Source organism: Crinia signifera, chromosome 1 (assembly GCF_055691185.1).
Source record: "Crinia signifera chromosome 1, ASM5569118v1, whole genome shotgun sequence".
Taxonomy (NCBI): domain Eukaryota; kingdom Metazoa; phylum Chordata; class Amphibia; order Anura; family Myobatrachidae; genus Crinia; species Crinia signifera.
The window spans coordinates 187,318,830-187,334,000 of NC_139217.1; the positions used below are offsets into that span (position 1 = coordinate 187,318,830).

Sequence of the window (15,171 nt, forward strand, 5' to 3'; positions counted from 1 at the left end):
GGAATCGTGACAGTTGGGAGGTATGAAAACGTGCAAAGGGCATCGCGGTGTATTGCAAAATGTGTAGTGGGTATCGCAGTGTGTGGCAAAACGTGTAATGGGTATCGTGGTGTATTGCAAAACGTGTAATGGGCATCGCGGTGTGTGCCAAAACTTGCAATGTGTATCGCAATATGCATATACGGTGTGCAAAACCAAGGATAGAATTGGAGCAAAGGTTAAAATAAAAATGTGATAAGGTGGGTCAATGGGTGGGCTGTAGGTGGATCAAGGGGTGGACCACTATCCAGGAATCTCTCAACAAAAGGCTGGTAATCCCACATGCAGCACCATGGGCGGATCCATCACGGGGCGATAGGGGGCAGTCGCCCTGGGGCCCCCACACATCAGGGGGCCTCCACACTCACGGCGCCGCTGCCAAATCAGTCAGAGAGCACGGCACTGCCCTGGGGAGCAGCGGGTGCTGGGACCTTGTAGCGCTATTTGCTGAGCGCCAGGGCAGTAAGCGCTGCTGATTTTGAAAATTGTGGATGGACGCTGATTGGCAGGATGCTCAGCCAATCAGCGTCCGGCCAGTTATTTCAAAATTAGCAGCGCTTCCTGCCGGGCAAATAGCGCTACTAGCCGCCGCTGCCCAACCAAGTGCCGTAATCTCCTTCCACCTTCCCAGCCCTGTGCCGGGGACACTGACAGTTGCCAGTATACCTCGCTCTGTCTGCCACTGCTGCACACAGGCACCTCTATCTTGGCTGCTGCTGCTGTGTGCAGTACATAGGGATGCCTCGTACAGGAGCCCCGGAGAGACCCCTCCTGTAAGCGTGGGACACAGGTACAGGAGGAGGCACGGGGAGGGGGAGGTCGTCGGCGGCATGATCTGTGTGGGGGCCCCCACAATTTTGTTCTCCAGGGCCCCCACAGACCTTAATCCCCGCTCTAATTGAATGCATCCCCACCTGACGTGCCTGACTCCAAGATGGATGGGGGTGTGCTGTGAGCCAAGACTTGTGACACACCCCTATAATGTGAAATAAAGATAATGGTACAAGCACTGCTTGTGTGGGTTTTATTTATATATTATATATATATATATATATATATATATATATATATATATATATATATATATATATATATATACATACATACATACATATTATAATCATCACGATCACGGGGCATAAGACACGATAATTACATGCATAATGCTAATATGGAGTTGCCCTTAAATTCGCCCTCAATAAATATGGCCGTCCAGTGTTAGGAAAACAAAACAGAAGTGTCAGATGGTTTACAGATTCATGTGACCGCTGTTTCCTGTCAGCTGATTGCAACAGTAACGCTTACTGACAGAGTGCAGGAAGTGGATACTGAGAGGTGCAGGTACAGATAAGCTGCTGATCTCCTACCTAGACATTCGCTTTCCAGCTTACAGGTGAGTGTGTGTGCTGGTCGCCCTTGCGCTGCTGCAATTCACCAATGTAAGCTGTCTATGCTGTGAAGTGTAGATGCAGTAGTGTGTGACCCCTGTGATAAATGCTCTCGTGTTCCCTGCTTGCATGATTCGCAGTAGCTTCCTGATAAAGTCTAATCCAGACCACTTATGCTACTGGTTGTTCCAGCGATCACAATGCGAAATTCTCTCCTCTCCTTCCTCTCTTTCTCTCTCCTCTCCCTCTCTCATAGCTTCTTATTCAGCACATCATTCACGTCGTATTAAAAAAAATTCATAATAGATGACAAGCTAATAGAGCATAGTGTCGCTTGCATTGATAGAAATTGCAATTTACCTTGACCAACAAGCATTGGGCTTGTAAATGGGTGGTAAAGTGGGCATAAGCACCCAGTTTTGTCATTTTGAATAAGTAATTGTAGTTGTGGCAGGGTTAAACAGCGTTGGGATACTAATTGTTAGTTTTGGATAACGTCCTATTGGTTGTATAAATCAACCAAAAACACATTTACTAAAGTCAAAACTGACAGAATACCTAAAACTCGTCTGACATTATAACATTGCACCAACAATTAATGATTCTATATAGATATCCTTTAGAAACGTGCATATTTACTATTGGCCAGTTTTAAAACTGACCGAACACTGACATACCTTTTGGCAGGTGATCAGTGTGATCAGTGCAGGCTTCTTAGGTTAAAAAGTTAAGTGGCTTTTTTTTTTTTTTTTTAGAGCCACCAGATTTTTAACCATTTGAGTGCCAATTTACTTTGTCAAAATAGGTGTAAAAATGGCCAATCACACATTTTTATGTATCATAATGACCTGTAATGTTTACCTTATACATAAAATATATAATTTTTTCTTTTTACACAACATTTTGTATTTGAATTTATATAACAAACGTGAGCAATGCTGTCATTTTTAGCACATCTCACAGAGATGTTGGCATTCAAAGGGTTAAGTAATAGGTTGACAATCCAACAGAGGCTGGAATTACACCCACTCATCAAAAAATCACCAGAAATAAAGGGCCATTTGCCACTAGTTCATGACCATCAGAATGTTTTTTTTATTCTTGCTAAATTACGGGTACAGTATTTTTCAAAACCCCCATAGCATGGAAAATGGAAACAATTTCACAAAGAATGAATCACAAGAAGAGAGAGATATGTTGATGCTGGGGAGACATAGGTAGGATAGTGCTTAAGAGGTGCAGGAAAGATGGTACTGAATAAATGGGGGTAATGTTCCCAGAGACATGCAGGGGGTGGCATTGGAGAGAAAAGAAGAGACTGGAGAAGAGCAGTAACTAGATATTGTGATGCCCTGTGCCAGAAAGCGCATTGGTAAAATATTTGAATTAGGGGTGGTGAGGTGAATATGTGTTGAAAGGGCAGGGTCACAGGATACTACATTGCACAGTAGTGTCCGTTATTCACTTTACACCACACAGTAGTACTCCTTATATGCATTATGGAACAGTAGATTCCCAATTACACATCAATTTAAAACTAGTACCACTGATACTCATTACACATCCACTTTATCGCCAGAATTGGATGAAAAGTGATCAAGTCGCCATGAAATAGCCCTATTGTATGGACACCTTATCGAATGTTCGCATGTGAGGCCAGATGTACTTATCTTCAAAAGTGATAAAAGGGAGAGTGATAAACCCCCAGCCAATCAGCTCCTGCCATGTCACAGGCTGTGTTTGAAAAATTTCTCAGGGAGAAATTTAATGTCCTATTTGTTTCTCTCTTAATAATTTAATGTTTGAGGCACTGATAATGTTTAATAATTTTGGTTAAATGGTGTTATTTTATTGTGTAGAAATATAGTGTAGCTACACTCTAGTAAATAATCAGGAAAATACTGACTATCTATCCATTTAACAAAATTGACTAATATACTTGATGTTCATTAATGTGAAAAACCTTTGCAAGATTGGCTAAACTATTTTGTTTAACTTGCATACAGCAGAATAACATTGGTTAATTACCTTTTTGTTTTTTGGATATCAATACCAATTTATTCTTTTATTGTTTACTTGTATACCATAGGGAAATATTTGACAAATATTGCTGATCAGATAGCCCTGATTATTAACTAGAGTGTATCTACTCTATATTTCTACTACATAAAACACCATTTAACCAAAATTATTAAACATTATCAGTGCCTCGTTCATGTCATTATTAAGATAGAAACAAAGAGGACATTTAATTTCCCCCTGAGAAATTCTCAGGTTATTTCTCAAAATCAGAGTGTGTACATTTTGTATGACACACACACTGGGTGAAATTTAATGACATGCGATTTTTAAGCATGTATAAAAATCGCACAAAATCGCACTTTTTAAAATCGCGTTATTGGGCCGATTTTCACATACTTAATGAGATGCGATTTTGCGGCAAAATAGCGAAATAAAGTGCGATTTTGTGCGATTTTTAAGTCCTGAAAATGTGAGATTTTCGGTCATGAAAATTGGCACATATTCAGTAATGTGCGGTGTGTTGAAAAAAAAACGGCGTGCGGTCCCCCCTCCTAAGCATAACCAGCCCCGGGCTCAAAAAGCCGCTGCTGGTATCATAAATTCAAAATGACAAACAAATAGGGGTTCCCTTGATTTAATGAAACCAACACCAGGCTCAAGGTCCAGCGCTGGTTCCCAAAATACGGGGGACAAAATGACTAGGGGTCCCCCGTATTTTAAGAACCAGCACCAGACCCAACCAGCCAGCAGGGTAATGCCACAGCCGGGGGACACTTATTATATAAGGTCCCGCGGCCAAAGCATTATCCCCGTGGCTGGTCAGCATGGGCAGGGGTCCTGGGGAAGTGGGGACCCCCCCAATGAAGGGGTCCCCCCCCCCTCCAAGACTTACCAGCCCATGCTGAAAGTCCGGGGCTGTCCCCGATGCCCCTGGGCGGTGGGCATCGGGCTGATGAAAAGTGTAAAAAAAAAAAAGAATAAAAACTATTGTCTTATACTGTAGAACTATGAGTCCCAGCAAGCCTACCCCGCATGCTGGGACTTGGAGAACCACAAGTCCCAGCATGCGTGGCATTAAAGGGCCCGCTGGCACTTGTAGTTCCATAGTACAAAAAATAGTTAAATAAAACACACACTGACACCCAGAAAAATAAAAGTTTAATACATCCACAGCCCACACATACTGATACTTACCTACCTTGAGCCCGTAGGTCGGTCCCTGGATCCGGGGCTCCTTGGCTGAAGAGTCCGGTTCCGGGGCCTTGGTCCTGGTTCCGGGGCTGGTCCCCCCTATTTACTCTGTTTTAAAAATGACAGGTAGGAGCTGATAGTTGGTGGTTTTATCATTCTCAATTGTATCACTATTCAAGGCTTAGTACATCCCGCCCATGTTATTGGATGGGCTGTCCTTTAGCTGGCCCTTGAGATGATATCAGCAGCTACTTTCTCCTGACCCAGGTTCAGCTTTTATTCTGCAGACTACAACCTGAGTAAGCCCTTGCACACCAAGCCTAGGTTACTCCTTCAATTTTCCAGATCAGACACTCGGCGTGAAAGGGTTATTAGTTTAAGGGCTCATTTAGGCTCACACTTTATCCGAATTTTCCATATATACACCATACCAGTAATAGTGCTTTATGAATAGCTGATCCTTATTCCTGTGTGCCTGGGTTGTTCAGGTGAGTGGCAGCACTAATCTGGGCTACACTGTACACTGGTTGCTCAGAAGATCAGGGTGTCCATTATGCATGGCACTGCCAGTCCATCCTTCTCTTACAATAGTCAGGGAGTCTAACCTTCTAGTATCTGAGGGACCATTTATCTGCTAGTTATCTTCTAAAGGGGTCTACACACATAGAGATTTGCTGTGTTCTGAGCGATGTTAGATTGCTCAGGTCACAGCAATGTGTCAGCGCTGTGCTGAGCGATCTGTCATGAATCCAAATTGCAAATGACTGACAGCACCATCCCGTGTGCATCGCTCTGGACTCTCCAAGTCACACCTGCTACAGAAGCAATTATGGATTGCTTCTGAGCCAGGCCGGTTTGGCTGCGATTGCATGCAATATATGGCACGCAAAAGGACTGCATACAGTATGATCTGGCTTCTGGATGGCTCAAGGGAGCACTGTGTGGTCGCCGCAGTGTGTGGGGGCATTAATAACTTCTTGAAAAATAATGTAGCTACATCAGTTATGGTAATGTGCAGATATAGATGCCTTAAGGCCACCTGCAATGTTACTTAAAGTTAAAAAAAAAAAACAGCTCCTAATACTTGTGTTCACAGCACCATATTAACAAATGTGATCACCTCTAAATATGTTCATTTAGAACAACCCTGTGCTCTATAAACATATAAGTCAGTTGTTTACACATGCTTTTCGTGGCCCAGTTTGTCACATATTGACATTTTATTTTCAGACCTTGGTTAAATACAGACAAAAGTAAAAGTCCGTTTTAGATCTTTCCTAACCTATTCGTATTTAACATTTTCTTTTGTTCTTTTAAAGGCTCTATTTGCCTTCTCTGAAATGCATATGTTACTTTAAAAAAATATTTTTTACAGTACTTCTTTCCCCCTCAGGTCAACGTAGAAGAGCAAATATGGCTGAAGTAAGTATACTGTAGGTAAAGTGTTGTTCCGAGTTTCAGTGGCGGGTTCTTGGGCTTCAAAAGTGATAAAATGGAGAGTGATTAAACTAGCAACCAATCAGCTCCGGTCTGACATTTTTCAAACAGTCGGTGACATGGCAGGTAGAAGCTGATTGGTTGGCCTCGTGACAGTCGGAATCCCGACTCTCAGTATCCCGACATTGGAATCCCCACTGTTAAATGCCCAACAGTCGGAATCCCGACTTACAGGGACAATTGTCCCTTGCAGTACCTTACAGAAATCAATATATTAGCTTTATCTGTATTGATATGTTTATTTTGCTATAATATTGTTTCTCATAGAACACATAGGTTTGAGCAATGGCCATTTCAAAACATGGTGTCTTATTTATTCATTAATTAACAGTTTCTTATACAGCGCAGCAAGTTCTGTGGCGGTTTACAATTGAAAATAGGGATAAAACAAACTGGGTGGTTACAGACAGTCAAAATGGTAGGAGGGCCCTACTCGCAAGCTTACACTCTATAGATTGTCTCTTACCAGCTTTTGACTTGACATCCATGTAATTATGTTGTGTGCTCTCTTACTTAGGATTTGAGACGTTTCTTGTACAAAAAGCTTCCAAGGTAAGTGATTTCTCCTTATTTCTCAGGGGATTGCTATGTTGTGGATGACCATATTTGTGTGTAAACCCATATTAGTTATGGGCCCATCTCTTTGCAAAGCTGAATAATACCCCTTTCACACTTGCAGAGCCGGGTCATACCCGGGAATATGTTCCCGAATGCTTCCTGGGAGTCTACCCGGGAATATACCCTTTCACACTGCACTCAGACCTGGAATCGACCCGGGACAGCCCCATTCACACTGATCCTGGGAAATCCCTGCAAATACACACACATGTCATTAGAAATGGACTCCAGGGCTCTGAAAGATGCCATCAGCATTTGTGAGCCCAAGAAAGCTCCAATTAGCAGCTTTTTTAAAGTCCTGTGTAACCAATTCCGGGTACTGGACCATTCACAATGACTGCATCCTGGGTCGTTTCCAGAATCTACCCAGATCAGGACCTGGGTAGAAATCCCGGGATGTTCATCCCGGGATATTCTTTCAAGACCCTTTCACTGAGCTAAATCCCGGGTTGATGCGCGTTCATCTGCAAAAACCCGGGATATTTTTGCAAGTGTGAAAGGGGTATAACTGGACTGATCTGACCAAGAGGAAAATATCACTTAAAACTTTATTCTTGGTTGCTATTGGTAACTTCTTCACCTTAAAATGTGCACTTTAGTAAATCTACCACCTTAGAGTGTATGTGGGATAAAAGGTAAGTGTCAACATTTTGATATTGTCCAGTGAGCATATAATCGCATCTTGACAGAGAAATTGGGCAACATCACAGAACTCCATTTAGCTAAATTCATTTATAACGCTGTCATTTCTGCATGTATGCTCCTGCTAGTTACACTCTTGGCTATACATTACTTATCCTGAGAGATGTGCAGTAATTGTGCATGGTGTAAGCCACGTTAAGTTTGGGCAAATTACCCTGAACCCCCAAAAAGTGAAAATAACATGTATTATTCAATGTTCCGCCGCTATTCCCGATGGGGGGAAATAGCGGCGGGGCCCTATTCAATGCTGTCTTCACCGACAGCATTGAAAAGGGATCATGGCAGAACGAGCCCGACTTCAGAAGCTGTCAGGCCCGTTTTGCCGATAACAGATGTGGATTGTCGCAATAGTGGCCGCAGATTGACAATCCACGGCCGTTTACGCAGCTACGCCCACTTTTCGCTGATCGCCAGGCGGGACATTGAATCCCGCCTGCCGATTTGTTGTCGGGCAAAACGTAAACGGACCTAGATCACTGCTGTCAGGAGGGAACGACAGCCGTGATCCAGGATTAAATATCCCCCGAAGTATTTGAAACTTTTAAAAGGTGTAAAATGGCGTGTGTTTTTTTTTTTTTTTTTTAATATATATCTAAATCTGGGTACACACTATAGGATAAAATGAATGATTTTGATGTGTCAGAACAACAAAATCTTCATATCTTCCAGTGTGTAAGCACTATGTCGCTGATTATGCGCAACATACTCCATCGGCTGTACATGTAAGACAACGTAGAATATCGCAATTTCACCCCACAACATTGCTGCTGGCATCAGTAAGTATGTATGCGCTTGCCGATGCTGGCTCCCCCACCAGGCCAGTCACCGGCAATATCACGCTGGTGTGTACCCAGCATAACTGTAATTGCATGGTAACTCCCAGCTGCAAGTTTAAAAAACACATGCCCCGTCAATACAACTAAATATGCCTGTCCCACATAAGTTATCCCATTATTTTGCTTTTTGCAATATCTTCGTCATTATTGGCCACATTTATGCTATTGCATCATTTCTTTTGTCTATTAATAATTCAAGGTGGAGGGTGTTTCAGGAATTTTGATGCGGCTTTGACTTTTTTACCTTTTTGAATCAGGATTCCCCTTACTTTTGACCTACTCAGGGTCTGCAAGTAAAAAGCGTAACATGGATGAAGCAGCTATAACACTAATATGTGAATACATCAGGAACCATCCGATCTAAGAATGCCTCCTGTTTGCATTACTGATCCCTCACATCACTTGAGACACATTGGCTGGCTGAGTTATCCATAGGGTCCCACTATACGGCCACGGCAAATCCAACAGAGCCCCAGAAATGTGTGCCTTCTGAGGAAGGTACTTACCCCAAGATGCAGGCCAAACACCTATTGACCATCCTCTTTGCCTCCCTCTATGTCCGATGTTGCAGAGCTATACTGCATATGCACAGTATAGTTCTGGCACATGCGTCCTAGATTCAACAGGACCCAATTTGGGATCCATAGCACTGTAATGAATGCATAATGAGGAAATTATACATCATTCAGCATATAGCATATGTCAGTGTGTTCTGCAGACTAATACTCCTTTCACACCGCTGCTTTTACTTGGATATTGCCGGTTAACCCTGGTCACAAATCTGTGTGAAAGAGACTCAGAAAAATAGCCCAGGTCCAGTCAGGTTACAGGGACTTGTGAATGGGTAAACTGTGTCCCAGCACTTGTTCAGGAAAAAAAGTCCTCTCCAAGCATGGGCAGAGAAGTCCCAGAAGACAACATCCTGGGATTGCAGTGAGAAGCTGGTATAAAGCACAAAGTAAACCTTGGGCTGATAGTATATACAGGTTGAGTATCCCGTATCCAAAATGCTCGGGACCAGGAGAATTTTGGATAACGGATTATTCCGTATTTCGGAATATTTTAATATTTCAATGATGTATTTTGAAGTATCCTGCATTTATGCTGTATAAACACATAATATACACACAAATATATTTTATTACCACATAAAATACACACAAATATATTTTAATTGTTCAAAAAACAAGGTTTCAAAACGTGAAACAAAATGTGTGTACTCTCTCAGCACTGAATTTGAATGCCAAGCAATCATTGTCTTGCACATATATAGTGCCAGTTACATATCATGTCCCCAGTGATGCTGTTACAAATGTCCCCAGTGAGTTTTTAGCAAAAAAAAATTTTTTTTTCACTTTCTGGAATGTCCGTATTTCGGAATAATTCGGATAACGGATATTCGGATACGGGATACTCGACCTGTACTGTATAAGTTGGTTACATTTTATGTGTTTTTTTTCTTCCTTCTTGACAGTGTTGAAGGTCTTCACGCCATTGTAGTGTCAGACAGGGATGGTGTGCCGGTTATTAAAGGTAAGAAACCGACCATACTGTAACATTGCAATATTAACAATACCAGTGCTATAATAGCAATACTTCTGCAGGGATGCGGTCATTTGGTCTACTGCATTATGGTCGACAGTCATTAGGTCGAATCCATTAGGTCGACATGCTAAAAGGTCGACATGACTCTAGGTCGACATGGGAAAAGGTCGACATGATTCTAGTTCGAAAGGTCATTAGTTCGACAAGGTCATTAGTTCGACATTGTCTATGTCGACATTCACAAGGTCGACATGGAGTTTTTCACTGTTTTTTGAGCCAACATGTGCCGACAGGCGGTATTTCATGCCCTACCATCCACTAGGGCGTGGTGGGAGAATAAAATAGTGTGCCGAGCGTAGCGAGGCACCGTGCCCGACGCATAGCGAGCGCAGCGAGGGGATGCAGTGCACTTTAAACTGTGTCCATGTCGACTGTGTTGACATTCAGGTAAAAAAACAGTGAAAAACCCCATGTCGACCTTGTGAATGTCGACATAGACAATGTCGAACTAATGACCTTGTCGAACTAATGACCTGTCGAACTAATGACCTTTCGACCTAGAATCATGTCGACCTTTTAGCATGTCGACCTAATGACTTTCGACCATAATGCAATAGACCAAATGATCCCAACCCCTTCTGCATTATTGACACTTTCTGGAAGAAAAAAAAACTATGCTTTTTTTCCTTGCATATGGCTCAATTTTATGCAAAGTCTTTATACTTGAAATATTTTGATAATAGCTCCCAGTACTTGGAAGTAACTGCAGGCTGAAACACAAGAACATGTTGCTAATTGCTACATTCTGCTTATTTCTATTTAGTTGCCAATGAGAACGCCCCAGAACATGCTTTGCGGCCAAGTTTCTTATCCACATTTGCACTGGCAACTGATCAGGGGAGTAAGCTGGGACTCTCCAAGAACAAAAGCATCATATGTTACTACAACACCTATCAGGTATGTCGTTTTAAAGGTAGTGTAGTAATAATTTACTAATATGGGGCCAAATTCAGACTTGGTAGGTCATTCTGGTTCACGCAGCTTTGCTTGTGCTTTAAACGCCACCTGCCACCCACACAATCGCCGCCCCGCCCCTCACATGCCAAGGTTCCCTGCATGCATGCAATTGGATGCACTGTTATTAAATAAGCAACATGGACATTACGGGGGAAATTTACTAAAGGAAATTTGTAAAAAAAATCGGTCTATTTGTATCCAGAAATACACTTATTTTTGACATTTACTATCCCGAAAATACGGCAATTCGTATTCGTATTGATAGCACATCAATACGACTACGAATTGCTGTATTTTCGGGATAGTAAATGTCAAAAATAAGTGTATTTCTGGATACGAATACACCTATTTTTTTTACAAATTTCCTTTAGTAAATTTCCCCCGTAATGTCCATTACCATCATGTCAGTCAAGTACCTTAAACCCCTTTATTTCTGATTTATAGGTTGTCCAGTTTAACAGGTTGCCTCTGGTCGTCAGCTTCATTGCCAGCAGCAATGCCAACACAGGTATACATTATATATACACACTTCCATCCTTACATTGTGTTGATTTCTGATGGAGTTCATCATGTGTCATCTTGCGTACTCTTGAACACTAAATCCTGCACAGAAGGTGCAAAATCGTTGAACTTGCTATTTACTCTCTTGCCCTGTAAAGGACAGCCATTGGTGGGTTGTTGTTTGTTTTTTTTTGTTTTTTAGGACCTGGACAAAAAAAACCCCCATCATTTTACATAAACAAATTCTGGTTGTAAAGTGTATATATCACTGTGTACAATCATTTGAATTAAGATGTTCTGGACGGATCTAAAAAGGGCATAGTAGAATTGGTTTATCCGCTGTTTTGATCTAATGTATTGATGTTTTAGAATTTGCCTTCATTTTCCCATGTGAAATATTGAGCTCAATTTTAACATGAGAACAACTTTAATAAAGCACACAAAACAATTCGATTATTGTCCAGTTTAACTTTGTTGGTAGTCATTTTTTATTGGCTAAGGGACAACCACTTTGCGCATTTTCCTACTTTGTTTTAGTCTCGAGTTTGGTTTAAACTCCCTTTCATAATAGTGGGTGGGAGGCTAACAATGCGTCTGCCCTTTATTGACATGGCTTAATCGGATTTACTAGTTGAAAACTGCTTCTTTAGCTAAACAATTTACAGTGCATATGGAAGTATTCACTTTTTCCACATTTTGTTATGTTACAGCCTTATTCCAAAATGGAATAAATTCATTTTCTTCCTCAAAATTCTACTCACATTACACCCCCCGTCCCATAATGACAACCTGAAAAAGTTTTTGGGAAATTTTTGCAACTTAAAAAAAAAAAAAATTGCATGAATCACATGCACATAAGTATTCACAGCCTTTGCTCAATACTCTGTCAATGCACCCTTGGCAGCAATAACAACCTCAAATATTTTGGAGTATGATGCCCACAAGCTTGGCAAACCTATCTTTGGGCAGTTTCAGCCATTCCTCTATGCATCACCTCTCCAGCTCCATCAGGTTGGATGGGAAGCGTCGATGCACAGACCTTTTCAAATATCTTTAGAAATGTTCAATTGGATTTAAGTCTGGGCTCTGGCTGGGCCACTAAAGGACAATCACGGAGTTGTCCTGAAGCCACTCCTTTGATATCATGGCTGTGCGCTTGGGGTCGTCCTGCTGAAAGATGAACCGTCGCCCCAGTCTGATGTGGAGCGCTCGGGAGCAGGTTTTCATGTAGTCTCTGTACATTGCTGCATTCATATTTCCCTCTATCCTGACTAGTCTTCCAGTTCCTTCTGCTGAAAAAAAAAACCAACAGCATGATGTTGCTGCCACCACCATGCTTCATTGTAGGACTGGTATTGGCCTGACGATGAGCAGTGCCTGATTTCCCCCAAACAGGATGCCTGGCTTTCACGCCAAAGAGTTCAATCTATGTCTTATCAGGCAATGCATTTTGGCAAACTCCATGCAGGCTGCCATGAGTTTTTTTTTTTTTTTTTTTTAAGATATATCTAAGGAGTGGCTTTCGTCTGACCACCACAATACAGGCCTGGTTGGTGGATTGCTCTCAACAGAGGAATGCTTTATCTTTGACCATTGGGTTCTTGGTCATCTTTCTTACTAAGACCCTTCTCCCCCGATCTCTCAGTTTAGCCCGCCACCTCTAGGAAGAGTCAATTTACAGATGATTTAGGCCACTGTGCTCTTTGGGACCTTCAAAGCAGCAGATATTTTTCTGTACTCTGTCTCTGAAGTCTACAGAACTTTCCTTTAAACTTCATGCTTGGTTTGTGCTCTGATGTGCACTGTCAAGTGTGGGACATTATATAGACGTGTGTGTGTGTGTGTGTGTGTGTGTGTGTGTGTGTGTGTGTGTGTGTGTGTGTGTATTTATTTCCAAATAATATCCAATCAACTGAATTTACGACAGGTTGACTCCATCCTTGAGATGTTCCTACAGCTTAATTGATCAGTGGAAATGGAATGTTTAATGGCATATGTTATTACTTATGTACATGTGATTTATTTTTTTATAAATTATCAAAAATCTCCCCAAAACTGTTTTCACGTTGTCATTATGGGGTATTGTGTGTAGATTTTGAGGGGAAAAATAAATTTAAGGCTAGAACTTAGTAAAATGTGGGAAAAGTGCTGTGAATACTTTCCGGATGCACTGCAAAACAGGGTTTGATAGGCATTTAAACAGTCCATTGTCTCATTTAGGATTGGATCAAGAATGTTTTCACAAAAAGTATATGGTGCTATAAATTTTACTAGCTTCCCTTAAAAATAACTGAATATACTTTACCAGCTCTCAACGTCTCAGACAGGCTAGACTGCAAACTAATGCCATCGGCTATGGTTTAAGCTGTAGACACACGGTAACATTTGCACTTGTATGTAGTCAAAATCGCATAGCATATTGTGCAAATCGCACCATGTTTTCCAGCACCCAATCCCGATTTGATGACAATGAACGGTATTGGAATTGAATGTAGAAATAGACTGTGCTGCACAATCTATTTAGACTATATCAGAACAAGGGCCATTCTGCTCAATGCCATGCCGCCCTGCCCCTCCCTTCAATAGCAGCTGACGTCTGCACCTCGCCCGATCCTGGTGGCCACCAATATCTAATCAATATTGGTGGCTCCAGATCAACCTGTGTGTCTACACCATTAGAGTATGAAGACAGAATGAGGAATGCTTTTAGAAATGATTCATTTAATTTATTAATAACTTTATATTTGTTGCTTCTAGGTTTAATCCTCAGTTTAGAGAAGGAGCTCGGTCCCTTGTTTGAAGAGCTGCGGCAGGTTGTGGAGAACTCTTGAGCTGACCCATCCTGTAGTGAATTATAACTTGGACATTCGGCATGATGAAGAGTTGCTCTTCCCAAAGCAATCATATGTAGAACACCCCCAAAGATGCTGTATGTTCTATACTGCACTGAATGGAGATTACGTTGTGCTGTGGATATGGAGCACTCCATGCCTCTTTACTTGTCATAAGGGTATGTCTCTCTGGCCAGCTGTGGGCATGCACCCAGGAAGGTGCTTCCAACAGTCAACAAACAGTATGTCACTGTGGGCAAATTGGCTGTTTAACAGTTTTATTCTTTTCAATGAAAGAACCTTTCAAATAAATTTATTTACACAAAAAATATATATTTTGAGTTTAAAATGAGATATCCTTGTTTTGCATATACGGGTGTTGTGTATGTATTTTTATTATTATTACCCAAAGCCTCTCTAAACAAGAGTTGCTTCCGATTTTTAGGTTGATTTGTGTCCATATTTGTTTTCAAAATGGCATTACCATTACTATCTCACATATGTTGATAGTTTAGCTGTTGAAGGTCATCATACATTACTGCGACTTCTTTGAAGAGAGAAGGTGCAGCCACTACATTGCATGCGGTACATCGCATGCGTTCCCATTACCCGCTGCTGGCGTCGGAAGTTTGATGTGCAAGCAGGTCCGCTCTCTGACCCAGCTGTGCACGGAATTGGATCAGATGTCAAACACAAGAAAGAAAACAAAAAGTGACCTATAGTCACACAATTGGTATAATTGGTGGTCAGTTACAAATTATTATTATGCGAGTCAGCTGCAGCCACCTTTCAAAAGGATTGTGTACCTCTGTACTAGCAGCAATGGTGTGGTGTAGTAGCAGCAATAATCTGATACCACTAGGTGGCGCTGCTTACCTCAAATAATATCTCACAAATAATTTCTGAAAAGGATATCTTTTAATAAGCACGTATATAATATAATTTTAATAAAATACATTTCATACAACATCAGTGCACTGCAAA

At 41.5% G+C, this 15,171-nt stretch overlaps 1 protein-coding gene across 2 annotated transcripts; it reads left to right on the forward strand.

The window, feature by feature from the left end:
- The first annotated feature begins 592 nt into the window (after positions 1 to 592).
- On the forward strand, positions 593 to 14,520 carry LAMTOR3 (late endosomal/lysosomal adaptor, MAPK and MTOR activator 3). Of its 2 annotated transcripts, none has more exons than XM_083179037.1 (7): positions 593 to 829; positions 6,034 to 6,062; positions 6,655 to 6,689; positions 9,768 to 9,826; positions 10,662 to 10,795; positions 11,300 to 11,363; positions 14,114 to 14,520. In XM_083179037.1, exons 2-7 carry the CDS (start codon positions 6,054 to 6,056, stop codon positions 14,185 to 14,187), a joined length of 375 nt encoding a protein of 124 aa, XP_083035163.1. In that variant the 5' UTR covers positions 593 to 829; positions 6,034 to 6,053; the 3' UTR covers positions 14,188 to 14,520. The 2 variants fall into 2 exon arrangements, with proteins under 2 accessions (XP_083035163.1, XP_083035161.1); XM_083179035.1 differs by lacking the exon at positions 593 to 829 and adding an exon at positions 1,289 to 1,432.
- Positions 14,521 to 15,171: the final 651 nt, after the last annotated feature.

What these genes read in the sequence shown, in the direction of transcription:
- LAMTOR3 (XM_083179037.1), top strand. An exon ending in TGGTGTGCCGGTTATTAAAG is followed by an intron (nt 9,827 to 10,661) that starts GTAAGAAACCGA and finishes ATTTCTATTTAG; the next exon opens with TTGCCAATGAGAACGCCCCA. An exon ending in GTTACTACAACACCTATCAG is followed by an intron (nt 10,796 to 11,299) that starts GTATGTCGTTTT and finishes TCTGATTTATAG; the next exon opens with GTTGTCCAGTTTAACAGGTT.